At 45.1% G+C, this 21,459-nt stretch overlaps 1 protein-coding gene across 1 annotated transcript in view; it reads right to left on the bottom strand.

Annotated features, from left to right (window-relative positions):
• Nucleotides 1-20,857, bottom strand: part of LOC119399812 (probable aconitate hydratase, mitochondrial) — a 32,369-nt gene extending 11,512 nt beyond the window's left edge. The window contains 15 exon segments of the mRNA XM_037666668.2: nucleotides 7-191; nucleotides 4,375-4,606; nucleotides 5,645-5,750; nucleotides 6,060-6,151; nucleotides 9,849-9,953; nucleotides 10,851-10,949; nucleotides 11,760-11,900; nucleotides 12,907-12,976; nucleotides 13,638-13,730; nucleotides 14,168-14,248; nucleotides 15,195-15,233; nucleotides 18,154-18,292; nucleotides 19,078-19,157; nucleotides 19,824-19,892; nucleotides 20,643-20,857. Of these exon segments, the coding sequence (XP_037522596.2) occupies nucleotides 7-191; nucleotides 4,375-4,606; nucleotides 5,645-5,750; nucleotides 6,060-6,151; nucleotides 9,849-9,953; nucleotides 10,851-10,949; nucleotides 11,760-11,900; nucleotides 12,907-12,976; nucleotides 13,638-13,730; nucleotides 14,168-14,248; nucleotides 15,195-15,233; nucleotides 18,154-18,292; nucleotides 19,078-19,157; nucleotides 19,824-19,892; nucleotides 20,643-20,675 (1,564 nt within the window). The 5' untranslated portion in view covers nucleotides 20,676-20,857.
• Between the last annotated feature and the right edge of the window lie 602 nt (nucleotides 20,858-21,459).

Here is a 21,459-nt window from a genome sequence, read left to right as displayed (position 1 = left end):
TCTTACCCTTGGAACCCGTCAGCTCATCAGTCATTGGGTTGAAGTCCAACCTGCCGGCGATTGCCAGAGCTGTCACGAGCTCCGGGGAGGTCACAAACGCATGCGTGGCGGGGTTCCCGTCGTTGCGGCTCGTGAAGTTACGGTTGTAGGATGTGACTATCGTGTTCTTTTCCCCCTTCTTGATGTCCTTCCTGAAAAAAAAAGGAGAGAACACAGTGACGAAACAGTGCAACACTTAAAATGAACCACTTCACCAATTTTCATTAGCACCACCTGATGACAACGTACACGTCTGAATTCCAGGAGACGGTCTGCAATGTCACCTGTCTACCACAAGTTGTCTCCCACTGACAACCATTTCGTTTTCCTTAAACTCCATTTCATACATCAGTTGCAACGCTGTGGAACCCATGCAAGAAGCTTGGTCAGCTAGATGTGTAAGTCCATGCGCCTCGTGCTTGGATATCATCGTCGTAAACATGGCCTCCACGACTAGCTCAGGCTGCATGCTACTGGTGCTAATTGTGGAGGCCACGATACGAAAACAAAGATGCTAAGGGATCCAGAGCAACCTGTTGACTGCCGTACAAATAACGGAGTTTGTTCATTTCCAAGGCACAAGGCATACGGCTTGTAAAGTCATGGAACTACTTCTCGGTGCGGACATATCTGCTGCAAGAAGTCTTGCTATTAGAGCTGTGCGAATAGCAAAATTTTGGGTGCGAAGCGAATTCGAATAATAAAGATTGAGTGCGAATCGAATCGAATAATTTCGAATAATTTTCGAATATTTCTTAAACATTTTTCGAATAATTCGAAGTGAAATTACAGAAAAAGTTACAGAGAATCCCTAAGTATGTTCTTGTGAGATCGCAACATGAAAGTGTTTCTTTTCGCTAGGTTGATGAAACGCTGGTGGGGTCATATTTCATAGTTGTCTTTCTTATCAAGAGTGAGGCAATGTAGAGGCCGAATTGCATTTATGTACATGATTTGGTGCAACCAAAGTGTTGCCGACAACACTTTACACGTGATAGGCAAAGATGCCATTTCCTCAGCCTCTCCTCCTCTTTCAACTTCTGTGGAAGCCTGATTGATGTGGCAGAGAAGGGTGTGCTCCCTTCAAGTCCGGAGTTCCAAATCTGCCTCGTAGGTGTCGATATATAAGAACATCTGAAATTTTGAATGCTAAAAAGCTTCGGCGTCCGATTTTTCGGACTTCCTGCCCAAATTTCAGGTCCAAAACAGCATTAATTGAGCCCCCAACTCTACCACATCTTTCATCTCCATATTGGAACCAGCGTTTTCTTGAGTTAATACATTTGCGACCGTAGCGGAGCTTGAAAGGCAGCTTTGCCGCAATGCGGGGGTGTGATGAGGTGAAGCATACTGAAAATCTAGGGACCACTTCCAAACGGACGTTGACTGTCTCTTGGCTAAGTTCGACCGTAACGGACCTTGAAAGGCAGCTTTGCCGAAATACGGGGGTGTGAGGAGGTGAAGCATATTGAAAATCTAGAGACCACTTCCAATCGGACGTTGACTGTCTCTTGCCTAAGTTCGACCGTAACGGAGCTTGAAAGGCAGCTTTTCCTCAATACGGGGGTGTGATGAGGTGAAGCATATTGAAAATCTAGGGACCATTTCCAACCGGACTTTGTCTCTTGGCTAAGTTCGACCGTAACGGAGCTTGAAAGGCAGCTTTGCCGCAATACGAGAGTGTAATGAGGTGAAGCATATTAAAAATCTGAAGGGGTCACTTTCAATCGGACGTTGACTGCATTTGTCTTTGGGAAGTTCGAATAGTTCGAATAGTAAAATTCCAGTGCGAATCGAATCGAATAGCAAACACTATTCGAAAAATATTCGAAATTTCGAATATTCGCACACCCCTACCTGCTATCTTTCATAGCATTGCACCTGATGTATGAAATGGAGTATAGGCAGCGAAAGGCGTCAGTGTTCAAAATTTCAAACATCCTTGCAATGACTTCACGGAACAATGTGGCAGTGCCACGAAGGCATCTGAGTAATCAGGCATGTCCAATGCATAGGGTGCTGACTGTGGCCAACTGTTACATATACCGCCTTGTGTCGCAACCTTGATATAACGAACGTGGATATAATAAATTATCGGTTATAATGTAGTAAATGAACTATCTTGTCATTGACACAGTGTTACGAATATTTGTTTATAACGAATTTTCGGATATAACGAAGCTATTTTCGTGTCAGATACCGTATAAACGCGTGTAAGGGCCGCACCCGTGTAAGGGCCGCACCCTGTTTTTTTGAAGTGCATATTCTAAAAAAAAAAAAAAATCCGCGTAAGGGCCGCACCCACACTTTCCTCAACCAATACGTATTCAAAATGCGCGCGCGCGTAAGCTTCCAGGCGTAGTCGATAGATGGCGCAAGGAAACGCAACCATCATCATCGTCACCAGAGTATATATACAGTAGAACCCCGCTGACACGTTTTTGAAGGGACCGTAGGAAATAAACGTAAGAGACGGGAAACGTAAGAGCCGAAAAACAGGAAAAACGGCAAAATATTTAGTGGTACAGAATTTTATTTCAATTCTTACGAGCAGCACGAAAATTGGCGCGCTCAGCCGCGATCTAGTCGATGGATAGAAACGCGGAGCTTACGACGGCCTCATCCACAGAAATGTTATCAACGTATGTGATTTTTTTAAAACCAACAGCTGTAGGCATGAAAGAACTAAGCACACGCAATCACGACCGGCGCGGCGAGTCCGACCACGAACCGCACGCACGACCATGCAAGCTCCAACCAGCTCGAACTCCTCCCGCTCTCCGACAAATAACGATGATGATGAGTCTACGCCAACGCGATGGCAGAAGTGAATGCCAATCTCGAAGGCCTTGCTTTTGCAAGCAGTTACGTCATACACGCCATGTATGTGCAATGCAAATCTCAAAGGCTATGCTTTTGTCAATAGTAAATGCCAATCTCGAAGGCCTTGCTTTCGCGAGCAGTTACGTCATAGACGCCATCTTTGCAATTTGAATCTCAAAGGCCATGCTTTTGTTTGCATCAATTGAAAGATTCTGTTGCTTGCGCCTCTCATGCGGCTAATATTACGGTCAAACGAGGCCAGGCTGCGTGAAAATGCACCATGGCGGCTCTCTTTGGTAGTCACTCGGTCGGCTCCGAGCGCACTTCGCGACGTACCATACGGGAACGGTCCGACAGTTACGACGTAACAGCGGGGTTCCCAATACATTGTATCCTAGGGGAGCTATGCCGGGACCGGCGGAAAACGACGTAACAGCCGGGAAAACGCAGCAGTGAGGAATGTAACAGCGGGGTTCTACTGTATATATATTTGGATTTTATTCGTGTTAGGATGTTCGTGAAGTGGGCTAAAAATTTTAACTTTTTTATTAGTATTCATAGACCCGCCAACTAAAGGTTAAAGCAGGATTTTATGTTTAGCTTCTCACATCTTTATACAAACGCGCTATCGGCACTATCGGCGCTATCCATATCGGCATTAGCATCACCAACTTTGGCATGGCTAGCCACCATAGCATGGCGGCATGGCGTTCGCGTTGTTTGGTTTGTGCAGTTCAGCCAGCCATTTGCTGTAGTTTTCTACACTGTTCGATGACCTTCGTGCTAGCTTGTTTTCTACACGGCGTTCATGTTTTGGCAAGATGGGCAAGTACCTGAATAGCTACACTGCTGGCTAAAGTTGAAGGTGATCGAGTATGCTCTCGAGCATGGGAAACGTGCCACCGGCAGAAAATTCGACGTTGACGAGAAGTGTGTTCGCCGTTGGTGTGCTCAAAAAGAAGCCTTGCGAAACACCAACAGCACTAAGCACGCTTTCCGAGGAGAGCAGTGCAAGTTTCCCGATTTGGAAGAAGACTTGCTCCGCTATGTGACTGAAGTGCATGCTGCGTGTGAAGGGACTAGCCTTGGCGACTGTACTTGGGTGGATCCTATCTGCGTGGAGCTCGGTGTCGACGGACATTGTGTCCCGAAGTTTTAAAGTCATCTTGGATGGCACGGAAGATGACTGCTTGTGGGGTGACGGCGCTTCGCAGCACACCATCTCATCTCGGACTCAAGTCTGAGGACTCACGGAGTGACGACGATTGAGCACGTATGTCGCAAGAAATGTCGTATACTGCAATAAACGCTCTTCGTTCGCTAACTGGTGCGTTTCTACCTTTAAAAAAAATGTCGCGTGTATGGGCCGCACCCTGAAAATTGGCCCTCATTTCTTGAAAAAAAAGTGCGGCCCTTACACGCGTTTATACGGTATGACTTCATTATAATGAGGTTTGAGAAGCAAAGTTTTGGAATTTTTTGATCGTGCCACCGAGACTACTACGTACATACCTGTCCCACTGACCAATGCAGGGCCCACAGGCATTGGCCAACACCATGCCGCCGAATTCATCAAAGATCTTTGACTGGCCGTCCCGCTCGATGGTTGCCCGAATCTGCTCCGATCCCGGCGTGACAGTGAATGCACACTTGGACTTGATGCCGTGGTCCAGTGCCTGCTTGGCCAGGAAGGCAGCGCGACTCATGTCCTCGTAACTGCTGTTGGTGCAGCTGCCAATCAGGCCTGCACGGGAGGAGGAGGAAATGACGTGCAAGGTGTTTGGCTTTTTGAGATCTGAAATGGTTGCAGCAGCTTCGAGAACACTTTCTCTTATTCTAGGACGAAGTGAGCAGGTCCCCCCCTAAATGCTTTGTTTTGCAAGCGAAGCTCGTTACAAGTGACAGATTTCAGTGGTGGCGGCAACATAGTGCACGAAATACCAGGCGCCATTGAACGTACAGAAATGCGGCCCTCGAAGGTGCGCCGGTCACGTGCGTACTTGTATGCGCCGTTTTCCAATAACCGACGCTCTCTCGATCGTGGTCTTGTCAGTGATCAGCCATTTCTGATATGGCAATCTGGCCTTTCATCGAGGTGACTCGTCATTTCCTGCTGCCACATTTCATTGTTGCCTGGATATGAATGCAGGACCATCGTCGTTGCCTGTAGCAGCTGAAGCGTTGCGCCGCTAAGAACGCGGATGAAAGTTCGATTCCCAGCATGGAGGAAGGAAAACGTTAGGCAGGAGCATTCCGCAATGTGATAGAAAAGTAGCAGATAAGGCGTGCACATGTTAAGCTATGCTCGCCCCTGTTTTCCCAATACGAAAAGGGCTCAGAGTTTTTTTTGTTTTTTTTTTAATGCAAACGATCGCCAACTGATCATGATGATGACTATGATGGAAGTTGAACTCAGCGCCAAAACCAGTTCAGAAGCCAGTTCAGAAGCCAAAACATGTTGAATGAGAATGCCAACAAAAACGCATGGTTAAAATAACTTTTCTATGCATCTCCGCTTCCGTACCTTCTTCGCCACATAAAGCAATAAACGGTACCGGTTTTTTACGTTCAACATGCTTCGTCTTGGACAGACGTCACCAAACATTCGCTTTCAGCAGTGAAAGTATTTTTGCTACATTCCCGCTCAGAAAACACTTGCAGTCGTGTGTGTACACACTTAAAATTCTGAAGCTTAGTACCTTCTTTTACCGCACTGGCACAGGGTGAAACTGCATGTCGGTGGCAAGCGTAACGCACCACTGCGTGAGCAGGCAACACTCACCGACACGAATGTCAATAGGCCATCCGGCAGCCTTGGCACTCTTGCCCAGCTGGGAGATGGGGTGGGCCAGGTCGGGAGTGAACGGGCCGTTCACGTGCGGTTCCAGCTGCATAGAAGCATAAAGCAACCTTTAAGCTTAAATAAACGTACATTACGTGAAGGTAAATTCTAATCACTTTCATTTTCCTTTGAAAGTCAAAATTGGAGGCATGCAACTTTCCTTCACCATTACAAGATCGCCTGTAGACTTACTTATGGGCTAGTTGCTTTCTCACTTTGAACTCATGAAATTTCTGTGCACATTAGGTTTAAGGATGCATTGCAATCAAGCAAATATGTTATTTTTCTGACTCTAACGCCAAGCATGTCCCTTTACACATAATGAATAAGCTGCGAGCTGCGCCACGTGGCTCACCTCGTTCAGGTTGATTTCGATGACCTGGTCGTACTTGCAGCCGCTGTCGGGAGTGAGCAGCTCCTTGTGGGCATCTGCAGCAGCCCCAATCTCTGCAATCGCCAAATACCAAGATTAAGTGATGAGAAAGTGCAAAGGAGACAGCTCGACAAGACATCAAACACGAAGAGGCGAATCTCAACACTTCATGGACACATTGTCATCTCTCTCTTGGACGGCTCTTCCAATTCCTCGTCCTAAACTTACTCGACCACAATCATCAGGCTTCAGGATGCTCCAAACGGGGTCTTTCCCTTCGAGGGGCCGATTTAGGGATTTCTCGCTCGACACTAAACCGCACTGTCCGGACTGCGGGGAGGCATTTTGTTCATTTGCTCATATGCTCTGGCAATGTCCTGTGTTACGTGACACAAGAGTTCAACAAAGAGGAGGACTGGGAGGAATCCCTTAACAGCGGCGAACTCTCTGTTAAACTTTGGGCTATCCAGATGGTTTGCAAGAGGGCGGAGGGCCACGGTCTTCCGGTCCCTGCATGGGAGCAGCCCGCAACCACCACGGATTCCCTCTAAAAGGGGGCGTCACAACGCAGTTCCGCTCAACGTTACTAGATCAGCTTCAGTTTGAAAGCTGTGCGGCGGCGCGTGTCCCCTTTCCATCTCCCGCTGCATGGTGGCTCTAGTCACACGCTCGGCCCGACTTCCCTGCTCGTCGAAGCACGTTGCGCGAACCATTGTTGTTGCTGCTGTGGTGGTGCGCTTTGTTTATGATGTTCGAGTCATCTGACGTTATAAGTGGCGTTGTATTGTGACCAACCGACATGCCGCATTGCTTCGTGACCGGCTGCAAAAGCGGTTACGATTCTCTAAGGTCTGCCGAGGAGCGGCATTTCTTCCGGGCGCCTAGAGATTCTTCATGTCTTCAAGTGTGGCAGCGTGCCATTCCACGACTTGACAAGCAGCTCACAAGTTCTCGCGTTGTGTGCGATCTCCATTTCCAGGACAGAGACGAGAGCATCCTGTACTATTTGTCAGGACGTGGTTTATAAATTCACAAAAACCACCATCTGCTCTTCGTGCATAGGAGACATAAGCTCCACTGAGCCAGTTGTAGGCAAAGATGCTTACCTTACTATTTACAGGAGCTTCAAGGAAGGATGTTTGAAGCATCCTTCGAGAAAAATGCAGCACTTCGTGAAAATTGTAAACCGCGCAGTTTAACATTCTTTGAGGGGGGATCAAGTTACATCAAACATCTTTTGGGACGTGCTTGATGAGCTGGAGATGGAGAACATCGATCGTCTTGGATGTGTAGAGCATGAGGCTGCCTTTACAGGTCAGGTGCTGAATTTTATTATAGTTACCAGGATGCACTTCTACGCTAGGCATGTGAATCACCGCCTTGAGAATAGCGAGAAAGCAGATGCGGCAAATAAAAAGGCCCGTTTGCTATATAGATAAATGCGTTATGCATGGCCAAGTGGGCCCATTATATTTTTAGTACTTTTACAGAGTAATAAATTACTTTGTGGAATCAAAACACAAGCTCTCTGCCATTCCTTAGTCCAGACTCCCGAGCAAGCAACGAATACGTGCAGTGAACATGGAGTCTCGTAGCTTGCGCAAAGATGGGAAACGACATCGCTGGCCTTAAACTATGTCGTCAAATAAACAACTTCACCATGAGACACCAAAATAACAGACGAGATTGGCTATTTTTGTGTTGAGCAGTTTAACTAAACGTCTAATGCGCAATTATAGCTGAATAGTAAGTCAGTCCATACCCTCGCATTGCTCTTCGCATTACCACAGATGTGTAGTTAAGGTGCATTTGTTCGCCATCCCTGAGGCCTGTACTTCTATCTTATCGCGGAGGAACTACAAATTCACGTGTTGGAAACGAAACGCACTAGAACACACTTGGAGCAGGCGGCCACAGAGAGCCGCAGAGGCAAGCGAACACGGTTTTAGGGCCGAGAGAGGTGGCAGCACCATACCGCGACAGGAGATGGAAAGGGGACACATTTGCGGGCGCGGCTCGGGCGGAGCTTGCGAACTGAAGCTAACCTAGTAACGTCGGTTCCGCAGGACCTGAATAAATTTCTCTGTCTGTCTGCTTGTCCTGTGTCTTTCTTCCAGTACTGTTTGAGCATGATCATTCATGACCATTAAGAAGAGACGAAACTCGACACTTCCTGCGTCACGTCTTCTTGCACTATTTTGTCACACACTCACGTCTGATCGTGATTTCATGATCACGATCACTCAACCAAGCTACCACTGTAACAGATAAAGCTTTCATGTGCTTCCATCATTGCAATGATCTTCTCTGTTGGCTTCCCCTTCGAAATGGGCCAGCAACGAATAGACAACTGGCCTGTTTGAGCATATGTACAGCAGAACCTCGTTGGTACGTTCCCGTTTCATACGATTTCCCAGCGCCAACGTTTGCAATGTCGTTAGCAAGCGGAACTGTGCAATGTTGTAAATAATTTGGATCGCACGTTTTCCCGAATACAGTCGAACCCGTGTATATCGAACTCGCCAAAAAATGTTTATTAGTTCGATATATGGCATAATTCGATATAGAATTTGATCACACAAAGGCACATACCTATAAGAAAAGTACTCCCTACTCTGGAACAAAATAGTCCTGGATTTTCTTCTGTTTCAACGACTTCGCTGCCTGCGACAGCACGCATGCCTCCACGTTGTCCAACGAGTCGGAGCAGCCTTCCATATTCACGCAATAGCGCCGGACCAACGCAAGTGCACTAATCACTTCGGAGGATGTAGGCAACGGGCCATCGTCAATTTCCTTATTACTGTCGCTTTGGCTCGTGGTCGGCACGATGTCTGCAACATAGTCCTCATCTTGTAGCTGGCCCATGACAGCGACATCATCGTCCGCACTGACGAACTCGTCGAATGTCAATCTGTCGATAGCACCCGGGCGACCGAACGTCCACAAACCATTTGTAAATGGCTGCTTCGACATCTTCATACACAGCAGTGCGCACACGTCGGGCGCCACGGGCACCTGGCCTTTTGTCCGACTTGGCCCTGATCTCTGTCTTGTTCTTCAGAATAGTACTCAAGGTGCTCCTTGGAATCTTGTACGCAGCAGCGACGTCGGACTTCTCAACGGCAAATTCTGCCTTTTTGCACAAGCCATGACGACAGCGCGCCAAGAAAGTTCACAGAGCGCCAACAGGCAACACCACCAGCACGAACCACGCTGAATGAGGACTCGAGGAAAAGAGGCAGCAGCAGGCACACAAGCACAAACAAAGAAAAAATGGCGCTCACTTGTACCGCCTCCGCGCCTCGGAGAAATCACGACGGCCTCTGATTGGCTGTAAGCACTGCGAGCAGGCCAGGATCATTTTTTGCAGGGGGGTTGTCGCCCGTGCACAGCCGGGCCTAAACCACTTTTTCTAGGGTGGCGCCGGCAGTTTTCCCCGCCACCACGAGGGAAAGCCAACTTGCTGGGGCACTTTTGAGGCACATGGAGTTTGATATATCGGTTGTCGTTGCTATTTTCGTTCGATGTAACAGTAACTTTTGCTACATATTCTCAATGTAAATTTACCGTGTTTAGAAATTGTTCGATATACGGGATAATTTGATATAAATGGGTTCGATATAGTCGGGCTCGACTGTATTGTACACTCCGTGCTAGTTCTTCCACAAGGTTTCGACATCTTTACACGTGAAGACGTTACCTAGTTGTAGATCGAGCGAAGGAAAAGAAGAAACAGGCTGTGCTTGCAGTCGCAGAAAAATCTCCCACCTTTCCGGTTGGTCGCCACAAGATAGTCCTTCATTCGCCTGTTGTACGGAAACACCGACGTTGTGGCACCAATCTCGGCACCCATGTTGCAGATTGTGCCCATTCCTGCAAAACAAAACCACATTACTGATCCTCCAATCAATAGAAACAAGTAACGTGCTCTTGATTACAACAATAAATAGACATAAACCTGTTTCAAGTACGTTTTGGGAACACCGCCATAGACCGTGAACATCGAAACCTAAACTCCGCTATTTCTGCGGCTGACTGGGCTTGCATTCATACGCATAAAGTCCAAATTATCAAACAATGTGTTGTAATGCATCCGAGATTTCAGTTGTCCTTATACATGAAATTTATGTGGCCAGTGACAGTGTTGCGAGTTAGCTGTCCAAGTTATCGGTCAGCAATGGACCGCAACGAAACATCACCCATTCATGTCGTATGTGCATGAGTTCCCAAGCATTAAAGGGACATTAAAAAGAAAAAAGATTTTTCTCGTATCAGTAAATTACTCTTTCAGAATTCCAAAATCGCCATGCTTCAAGCTAAAAGACGCTTGGTAAGTGACAAAACGCGCAAAAAGAGAAAGCGGGTGGTGACGCCACCTTGAAATTGCCGCACCAACACTGTGACGTCACAGATTTTGATGGTGTCTACAAGGTCCTACGTTGTTCCCAATCGGTAAAAATGAAGTACACTGTCCATTGAGGGGGCCGTAAACTTAACGTACCAAGTTTCAGGAAGTTTCATTGAGCCAATGTTGCCAAAACACGAAAAATACACTTTGAAATCTGTGACGTCACGTGGAGATTTCGGCGCGAAATTTAAAAATGAAAGTTTGACCTTGCGTTTCTCCTCTATTAATAAAGCTATGATGGTGAAATTAGCGACATTAGAATTCTCAGGTGGCAATTTAATAAATCTCAACCGATTCGTTGTTTCACTTTAGTGTCCCTTTAACAGAATCTTTAACAGAGTGCTTCGGTCAACCAAACTCACCCGTGCACGAGATGGACTCGACACCGGGGCCAAAGTACTCAACGATGGCTCCGGTTCCACCTTTGACTGTCAGGATGCCGGCCACCTTCAGAATGACATCTGCGCAGCAAGCAGCCCAAGAAAAAATGTTAGATCATTCATGAGTGGACATGAACAGCATGACTATGATGCTGGGAAAAATCATTCATCACAATTTATAGCTTCTCCGTAAGTTTACTTAATATTTTTTAGTTTATTGAGTACTATAGCCAAAGACCAAGGAGGAGGGGCAAAATATAAGCACAGTGGAGAGAGGCATTCAACCTATACAACCGAAAAACAGCAAGAAATGGGTCTGTAGGATCTGACTTTTGCGCACGAAGCATACATTTACCAGTTGTGCAAGTACAGACAAAAGTATGGAAATTTAAATAATGAAGTTTACACAAAACCAGAGTCGTAACTGAAGAGGGGGTTCTGACACCCCCCGAAATTTTTTCATTCTTTAACTTTTCGGGTGATAGACAAATATTTACACGCCTTCACAGCGACCACCAGTTGCCAAAGTTGGCTGTTCTACACACAAACACCCCCCGAAAAAAATTCCTGGGTACGGCCCCCTGACACAAAATGATATCTTTCTTTCTTCTTTTTCAGAATTATAAATGCATAATACTGAAGAAGCATGTGAAGGCAATGATGCACTTCATTCACTGATGGTTCAAGATGAAAATGAGCACTAGAAAAGGCCAGTATATGCAGAGCATGGTGGTAGGTCGCAATTGTGACTCCATCGAAATTTGTTTGAATTTGACACTGAGGACGAGATCACTTTAGCCAAAAAAAGAAACATTTGCACTCAGCACCTGTTTAACACGGCACATGACTAAATATTTGCGCTTAGACTCTGTTTAATGTGGTGTGACTTGCCTTTCGCTGATGTCCAGCCGGACATCTTTCCTGTCAGCTTGACGCCGATGACGTTGGGGCACTTTAGCTCCCACGGAATGTCGGCCATGACGTCGACAGCATCAGCTCCACCCACACCGATGCACAGGCCACCGAGGCCACCTGTCAAAATCGATCAATCAATTGAACAATAATAAAAAAAAAACAAAGCTAGTGCTATGTGCAGCACAGACCCTACGCACACTGAAAGAGCCTCACCCCCCCCCCCCATTTCCATGAACGGGTGGGGGAAAGGGGGGAGCAACCTTCCCCCCCCCCCTTTCTGTTTTCCCATAACTGACCTCTGGCTACTGTTACGGTGACTCGGACGCCCGTTCTCCTGCCCGCCACCCCCTCACTGTTTTTTTTTTTTTTTTCACTCATACCTTTCTTTTTCTTCTTTTACCATACTCTTTTCACTCTCACTGTCCCTTTAATCCCCAATCCCCCGTGAGTGTATCGGTTGAGGTGTCCTCACTTGAGAGACAGTTATCGTGCACTCCACACCCAATTTCCATTTTCATTTCCTTCTTCCTTTTAAGAATCACCTCCCCCCCCCCTGTTACCATAGCAACAAGTTCACAATAGTTTCGCACTCTGCCTGTAGCACAGGTACATTATTTAGCATTCGGTGTTCGTCGCATAAAATGTTATGTTCCCAGTGCTTTCCACAAACAAAAAGACATCAGTCGCAGTGCAAGCGGAGAAGAAACAAAACAAGCTGTGGTTATGGTTTAACCCCTTTTATAAGCGACACGCACTGGGGAGCATTTCTAGTCCCTTATATGAGGTGTCTTTTATAAGCAGGGTACTACACTCAAACCTCATTATAACAGTTACATCTGATACGAAAATAAGTTCGTTATATCCGAAAATTCGTTATGAATGTATATTTGTAACACTGTATATATGACAAGACTATTCTTCATTTACTTCGTTATAACCTATAATTCGTTATATCAGTGTTCATTACATCGAGGTTTGAGTGTATGTTCTCATTTTCTCATCAACCCCTACTTCGATGCAGGTGCACTGGTATCTCTTATACCCATTGGTCTCTTACATCAGTGTCTCCTATAAAGGGTTTCAACTGTACATTCGGAAAGAAAAAGCAATGAGCTGAACTTGCCTCCATTCGGTGTGTGGCTGTCTGTGCCAATGAGAAGCACACCAGGGAAGGCATAGTTTTCCAAGATAATCTGGATGCAGGAAAATTGAAAAACAATTTAAGAAAACTTGCAGAAAACAGATGTACTAAGGGTTATACAGAAGCAGGAAAAATAAGCTGAATTTAAACAGGCTGGTTAATTGTACCGTCAAAGTTTGTCTACACAGCTCCCTCACCAAAGCAAAATGATAGAATGCAGGTTTTTCTTTTTTTCTTTTCAACTTATACACGTGAACACGTGAACAGAAATTCATGACATCAATTCACTGATTGCATATTTGCAAGTGATCAGGCCTTCTTTCTTAATTAGGGAGGGCTAGAAACCCCACATCAACCAACAACCATGTAAATCGTAAAAAATCTTGGAAATAACGCAATAAAAACATGCTGTTAACACTACTAGTACCAACATGAGGAGGCCGAAGATTCAAAAGCAAAATGTGTTAGAAGCCTAAGTAACTCGAACGGTTAGTTACAAAGTTACATTACACTCGAACCTCATTATAACAAAGTTGCATCTGCCACAAAAATAACTTCGTTATATCCGAAAATTCGTTATAAACGTTTATTTGTAACACTGTAGCTATGACAAGACTATTATTCATTTACTTCGTTATAACCGATAATTCGTTATATCCGTGTTCGTTATAACGAGGTTTGAGTGTAGTTACAAAGATCGACATGATACTCACTTGGTGAATGATCCCACTGCCAGGTTTCCAGAATCCCACGCCATACTTGCTGCCCGCTGTGCTTAGGAAGTTGTAAACTTCCTTGTTCAGGTCCTAACACAACACAGACAAGAAGGAATTAAAGAAAACGAGAGGCTTGTTTTTGTTTTGTTTTTAACGCAAGGCTTTTCCCGCCTATCCCTTTGCCACATCGGCGTGTGGTACTAAAAATGTTTTAAAGTTACTCCAACTTTGGAATGCAGCTACAGTCTGAAAATGAAATTAAACAGCACTACATTTATTTTGCCCTTCAAAGCTTCACTATATTCTTTCGCTTCTCTTTTTTTCTGATGTAGACTCTTAAGGCACGATGCTTGGTGCGTATGTGTATTAATACGTGCGCTGCAAGGCCTCTTTTGTAGTACATGAACTGAAGCAGCATGGCTGAAGCTATTCATGCACATACAGCCACACGCAGTATTTTGAAGATAACAATTAAGCAAGTGTAATTTAAAGTAAGTAAATCAACTTTCAACGATCCAATTCCTCACCTTGGCTCTTGCCAAGTCCTTGGCCCCGCCCAGTTGAGCTTCGATCAAGTGGTCGCAGTGGATTGTTGATGGAACTGCCACCTGCAAAAAGTGTGCGATGCTGACTTCTCTGGTAGTTTCCATGTATTTTTTTTTTTGGGGGGGGGGGGCATGCTACCTTAGAAACATTTGCAGAGCAAGAGTTATATGTCATATTTATGAACAAGAATGCGAAAAACACCAAAACACAAACACAACGATTATTGAGCATGAACGCGCTTTGGGGGTTATTGGTGAAAATCTAAATCAAGACTGCGAAAAAAAAAAAACAAGAAAGACCTGCAGTTCACTGCATCAATACCCAAGCCCATCTGAGCTTTTTGATCTGTAAGCTAGAAATCACAATTCTTAAAATTTGCACCTGTGGCTAGAAACAACGCGTGCTAATTACTGTGATTACCAAATCAATATGAGAGCAGCAAGAACCTTGCTCACATAGCAGTGTTTGTAGTAGTTCACAAGTAAGCATCATATATACATTATATATATATATATATATATATATATATATATATATATATATATATATATATAAACAGAAATAAGCTTAGCACAAATTTTATTGACTGGATGAGCCCCATGACAATCCCAGCATAACACTCAGCCAGTCAACATTGATTCCTTTATAGCCATCACCTAATGTGCTCTTCACGAACTGCTGCACGCTGAAACATTAAGTGGCTTTGCTGATCAATTAAGAAAAACAATGTTCCGTTAGGACCTGCTACCTCTTTCTCATTTAAGTCAGCATGGTGTTCAACAGACCGATACATCCACTACAAGCAGTGGCCATCTCATGCAAATCATTTGCTATCAACAAAAAAAGCTAACAACCGACAGCGTGCCTGGAAAAAACTCTTAAAGCTCTACGTTGCCACGACGCACAAGCAACGCAGCCCAGCGTTTCTTGTTTTCGTCCACTGCCGATTTCTAGGCTTTGAGAAAAGCTGAAACAGCCATGCCTCTGATAAAAAGAATGCCAGCTCACCCTTCTCAGGCCGCTCGAGATAAATTGGAGCATCGCCATCTGGAAAAGAGATAAAAAATGCACGAAATGATAAGTTTAAAGTTTTACGATAATCATCCAAGAAGTCTAATCAACTAAGCTTCACTAACAAACTTGTGGGAAAACTGTAGGAAAAGTACAACATTCGCCAGATTGAGGACTAAAGCCAGTCAATGCTCGAAGCTAGTCAATTTCGTGAAAATTCGCACTAAACTTAAAGAAAATTCACATTGCAGTTGTGCATGTTAGGGTGCAGCAACAGAAATAACTGAGAAACCTTATGGCCATGCTTCTTGTGTAAAACTTCGTTCGCCTTTTAGTGGTACTCTTGTTCCTCTTCCAAGTTGAGGTGAGACGTGGGTCTTAAAGGGGTCATGAACCACTTTTCCAAGTAATGATCTAATGACCTTAGTATCGGAGTTTACTGCTTCCCGAATCGATTATCGCAAAAATTTCTCGAATCCGTCAAGAATCAGCGGAGTTACGGGTGTTTGGCGCACGCTCCCAGCGCTTTCTCTCTTTTCTCGTGCCGACGAGCGCACTCGAAGCTAGACAGGGAGGGATGACACGGGGGAAAGAAGTTACGTCGGCGCGCATCATGAAACGCGATCGCTCTCCCGCTGTGATTCGCTTGCGCGAGTGCAGCTACCGTGTACTGAGGAGTGCGGCGCCGGCAAGTGGTGGCACCCCGCGGCAAGAAGCGCATCTGATCCGAACACCGCTCTCGATTTACGTCGGCTATCGGCCAATAAGCATGCTATGTCTCTTGCGACATAAACTGACAGATCCGCTATGTAAACTGACAGACATCCCGCCCACCGACAAGAGTGAGAACCGGCCTCTGTTTGAAAAGAGGGCGCCTGGGGAAACGGCAACTTTGCGCTCCGCTTGTGGCCTTTACGCGGCACGCACGACTGTAGTATTTGGCAGAGCAGTTCATAGCCGTGTCAGCTTTCCGCAGGATGTGTTTTTTCAACAAGCCCAAGGGGTGCTTCATGACCCCTTTAAAAAGTGTTTTTTGAATGTTGAGTGAACGGAATGAAATTAAGTACATTTATTCAGATTTTTCTGCAGATTCCAAATCTCCGAGTAGATTTTTAATATTTTTTAGCATAATTCTTCCAGGGATTTTTCGCAACTGCTCTTTGTCAAACACAAAAACAAAGTATGCGGCCAGATTGCCAGAAAGCTGGTCTAACCTATGATGCTATTTATTTTCTTATAATTTTGTTGAGCAAATAATTATAATTTGCGGTAATCATAAAGTGTACGAAGCAAAAATTCATCTTTGCGCAGCGCACGAAATTGACAAGGACACAAGAGAAGAGGACGGGACAAGCGCTGATCTTCAACTGAAAGATTTTATTTGAAAAAATAAATATATATATATATACAGAAACACACGTGCCACGCAAGATTACACTCGATCAATGAAACGGATTTCTTGTTCCGATAATGATACTGATGGCTGACTTATACAAACACTATTGCACTTAGCCATGTGGTATGCCTCTGAAATCTCACGTGTGCGTTGATTATGATGGCGAGTGATGATGGACGTTTGCTCAAACGAAGGCATGCACCCGCAATCCCGGCAGTGGCTGGCGAGGTGAGACGAAACGCCCCCCTTCAAAGAATTCGCATGCTCGCGCAGCCGAACATTAATACATCTGGCAGTCTGTCCGATGTAGACAGACCCGCAGGAACAAGGAATCTTATATACCACCCCCTCTGAACACGCGGTGTACATCTTAACATGTCTGATTGAGCAGGCATTATCACCTGCCCTTGCAACCCCATTTGCGCGTCTTTCAATCTTGCCACACAGGCTGCCCAATTCGATGCCACCCGAAAAAACAACATCAACCTCATACTGACCCGCAAGTTTCTTTAATCTATGCGAAATGGAATGTACATACGGAATCACAGCAAACCGTTTTCGGTCGCATTGTGAAGTTGGTATCTGGTTGTCAGATTGCGCATTAGTTCCAACTCGGCCGCCTATCAATCCTACTAAAGCAAAAATTTTTCCCTCATATTTGCACCCCTTTATTTTGCATTCAAAGTTTGTTGAAAACAAATTAGCATCACTGGCTAGACCAGCTTTCTGGCAGACTTGCCACATAATTTGTTTTTGTGTTTGACAAAGCAAAGTTGCCGAAAAGCACCGTAAGAAAGATGCTTTCAGAAATTTCATATCTAAAACAGCTAATAAACACCTACTTGAAGATTTGCAATCTGCAGAAAAAACTGAATAAGCGTATTAAATTTCATACAGTTAAACCAAAAAATAAAAAAATATTTAAACACCCACCATCTCCCCTTAAGCACTTACTTCAGGTTTTCCCAACATTCAGAAAATGTGTTTTAAAAAATAAAACTGGCAGGAAATTGACGGATCTGGTTCAGGGTAAGAATTATATTGGATATATATGATATCGGAGCATAACTTTACTCAAGGGCCAAATAAAGTGGCAGGATAATTAATGAGAATGAACTGAATGACTTCAGTGAAAAAGCAGACGCTCTTTTTGTGAGCCATTGGGATCGTTGAGGCACCTGGTGGTGCTGATCTCAACCGTGAGCCACTTTCTACGTGGCCTCCAAGATCCACTTCGACAGCGCAACAAAAACAAAGTTAGCCTAAGGAATACACCAGGGCGCACAAACGCCGAGGTACAAGTGCCACTGCCAGACACCTAAGTCAATGTCACCTCCAACATTTTTGTATTTAATTTCAGTCTTCTCGGCGTAAAAAGCAGTCACTGCTACTGGTGTCACCCGCAGTGTGAGCAAGGGAGCTAACTGCTAAAGTTATGTATCCATTATAGCGTGAGGCCAACTCGCCATCTTGTTGCAATGGAAACATCATTTCATGTGGTCAAGAGGTAAGAGCTATTGCAGTGAGATCAAAAGCAAAAAGGCGAGGCCGTGCACTCGCCTGTGCCGTGGCGTCCTGCATGGCGACCCGGTCTGGTCGCAGTCGCAGGTAGCTCTTGCCACGTTCAATCTCCTGCTCCTGGGGCTGATCCAAGTGAGAGTAGAGAATCTTCTCGGAGAGGGTCAGAGGCCGATTCAGCCTGCGTGATAGGTGTCAGTTTAGAACAAAACAGGCGGACACAAGAACGCGCTCAAGAGGGCAAAGCACTGCCACACATGTCACTGTTTTGGAGACAACAAGCTGTGTGCTTTTAGCTTACGCTTTTAAAATGTTTTTGCACTTTTAGCATGCTCTATGCTTTTAACTTCACAAGTGGTACTGGCTAACATTGCCAGGTCCAAAATATGCAATTTTACAGGCATGCGCTTATACAAGTTTGAGGAATGACAATCGCTGCAGTTGGTTAATCGTGAAGCTGTGGCAAGTTCTCTTTTTCTTCGTCTTAATTTCTCTTTGGCCAATTATTTCTAAATTCCAATTAAAGAGAACTCTATACTAGACTATAGTTGCCCTGGCATCACCGACTGCTGGCATCAAGAGTTGAGCCTCTCAACAGCAACTCCATTTTTTTTCTGCAGATTCCTAGAATACATGAATCAATCCCTAAGCCAGTAGACATCACTGACAAGTAAAAAAAAAAATACCATATCAGCCATCCTTCCATAATCCTCTCTGCCAACAGTTTCATTTAAAAAAAAAAAAAGCCCGTTAACTTTTCTTTTGCGTGCCTGATTTTTCAAGAGGCATTTTCACGATTTTATTCACGCATTATCACTGGTATGACAAAGTGAGTGGTCAATTTGTTTTTAAAACATTTCCACGGGTACGGGTACACACAGCACAATGTTTTTAAGTTTGAGCAGCGAATATTTGGCTTCAAGATACCTTTGCACGCACTGATATACACATTTACGTCAAACGTACCGTTTTCGAACAACCTGCAGATTCTTTTCGAGTTTCTCATATGGCAGGTAGTGGTCAGATTCAAACCTGCTGATGGCAACCTGTAATGAATAACAAGTAGCCTTTTAATTACACCAATAGTCACCAATTCGCACTAAAATACCTAGCTGAGACAAGTATCTCTAAAGAATCTTGCAAATTTTACCATACAATTGAATTCATTTACAATAAAGCTCCCAGATTTTGGATTACTTGCAATGTGCAAGAAAAGGGCTCTCCTAAGAAAACTTTGTGTCCAATAGTTCACATAACTGTTAAATGAAGCTGACAGATCATGCTGTTATTTTCAGTCTTATGGCCAACTTCTGCCTAAATCCACACTGTTTAATTTGACTTCCCTTTTAGAATTTAGCGTATTTCTAATCACCCAAAAAACATATACAATTTTTGTACGTATTTGAATTCTGTAAACAGATTACCTAAAAATTCAAACACATTAGGGTATGTTAGCCTTCAAGTTTGCTTTGCCCACCTTATGCGAGTAAGGTTATGGCTGGTATAGACATTCCTTTGTGAATTATATAGTAAATAGTTGTGCTACAGCTTTGCTCGCACCCAAAAATAAAAACATTATCACAACTCTCATAAGAACGTGAGAGGAGTCGCATATCTCTGATCTATAAATGAAGTATTGTAGTAGCGTAACTGCCATGCAAACTGAAACCGCATCGTGGTTTCGTTAATTAAAAATCGGAGAAAAATGTTACCTGCGCTGCCGCGCTGGACAGTGGCGACACATGCAGGGAACGTGCTTGGATGAAGAGCCTCTGCGCCAGCTGAAAGCGAATAGGACGTCGTTTAACCTCTTATCTTAAAGACAAATCTTTGGGCATTGTGTTTCCGGGGCACACCCCTACCCTTTCTCGCAGTGAGAGCAATAGATAAGGGCGACACTGACAGATAAGGGGTTACAGCAAGTGATCCTCAAAAGGGGGACGACAACCTCTGAAAACCTGTAGGCGTGGCACGGCGCGGATTGGTTTATTTTATGCGACCCTGCATGCTCGGTTTTATGCAAAGAGAGAACACTGCGACGCAGTTGCACTCGAGCCCTTCGAGATATTGCAGAAGGAAAGCTTTGAATTGAGAAACGCATCGCGTAGAACCGGTCTGGTGCTCAACGTTGACCGCTACAGAGGTCCGGCAGTTAAGAAATTCAGCGACGCACTCGATGCAACTTGCGGCGTTACGGTGAAACTGAAGACTTAGTCGTCGAAAGCAGGTACAACGGCACTGCGAGATTCTGTTAAAATCGTAGATGTTCAGTTGAAGAATGCAAGCTGCTGATTCCTAGAGTCGTTTGACTCAGCGCTGCGACTCGTGCACAACAAACTTTCATTTGTACTACAGCAGCAATTCTCTACATACATCACAACAAAACACGCACAACACAACACCTTCGCTCCTCACGATTCCAACAGACCGTGAAATACGATCCGTTCGCATCGAATGTTGATCGGGTCAAACGTGGTCTTCAGAGGGGTGACCCAGAAAAGCTCGCACGAAACGTGGAGAAAATGAATTACCAGGCCGGCGCAGGCTCTCGAAGTGTAAACCATGCTTGCTCAAAACGTCGCTAGCGCTGTGCACAGCGCAATCGGCTTTTGGAGCAGGGGACTGGTGTTTTTTTCTTTGAGACGCCAGTGAAGGACGCGAAAAGGACGGCTCCTGGGGTCGCAGTCCGGTGGACAGCGGCGCAGCGGATCCCCAAGCGGCTGCGGAGAGCATGCGCCGGTTCTTTATATATGACACAATGTCGACAGACTCCCGGTTCGATTGCCGCTAGTCTTGGACAACCTGCGTCTAGTTTTGTTTCTGGGACACGCTTGCGACTCCACAGAAGCACCGGTGCTTGAAGATATCCACAGGTTGTACATACATGACAGTTTCAGGCGCACTCACCTTAACGTTCACTCGTTCTAACGTGCACAGCAGGTTGCTGGGCTGGCGCGCGCTCGCACAAGCTTGCACTCAAGTTTCCGCAATTTCTCAACAAAAGCTGTCAATTCATCGCGCTCATGAAGCAAATATTTGTTTACGCCACGCCACCTGGTTCCTTTAATACTGCTATTACGCTGCCGCACGCAAATGAATAATTAATTTGTTGAGAAGGGGGACGAATGGTCCTTGATGGGACAATGTCGACCTCTTGCCCGACGCAGGAGAGTATACAACAGGGCGACCGGTAGTCTGCAACAGCATTTTAGGCGTCTTCCGCTCTGCAGAAACATTAAACACCCTTTACGAGTCTTAGCTTCACTCATACGGCATGCCCTTTGGAGCATATACATATTTTACACCCCTACGGGCTTATCATGTACTCCAATGATAACATCAGTCTTG

This window comes from Rhipicephalus sanguineus, chromosome 7 (assembly GCF_013339695.2).
Source record: "Rhipicephalus sanguineus isolate Rsan-2018 chromosome 7, BIME_Rsan_1.4, whole genome shotgun sequence".
NCBI classification, from domain to species: domain Eukaryota; kingdom Metazoa; phylum Arthropoda; class Arachnida; order Ixodida; family Ixodidae; genus Rhipicephalus; species Rhipicephalus sanguineus.
Note: the sequence above shows the minus strand (reverse complement) of the source record. Positions and strands in the feature narration are given on the sequence as shown.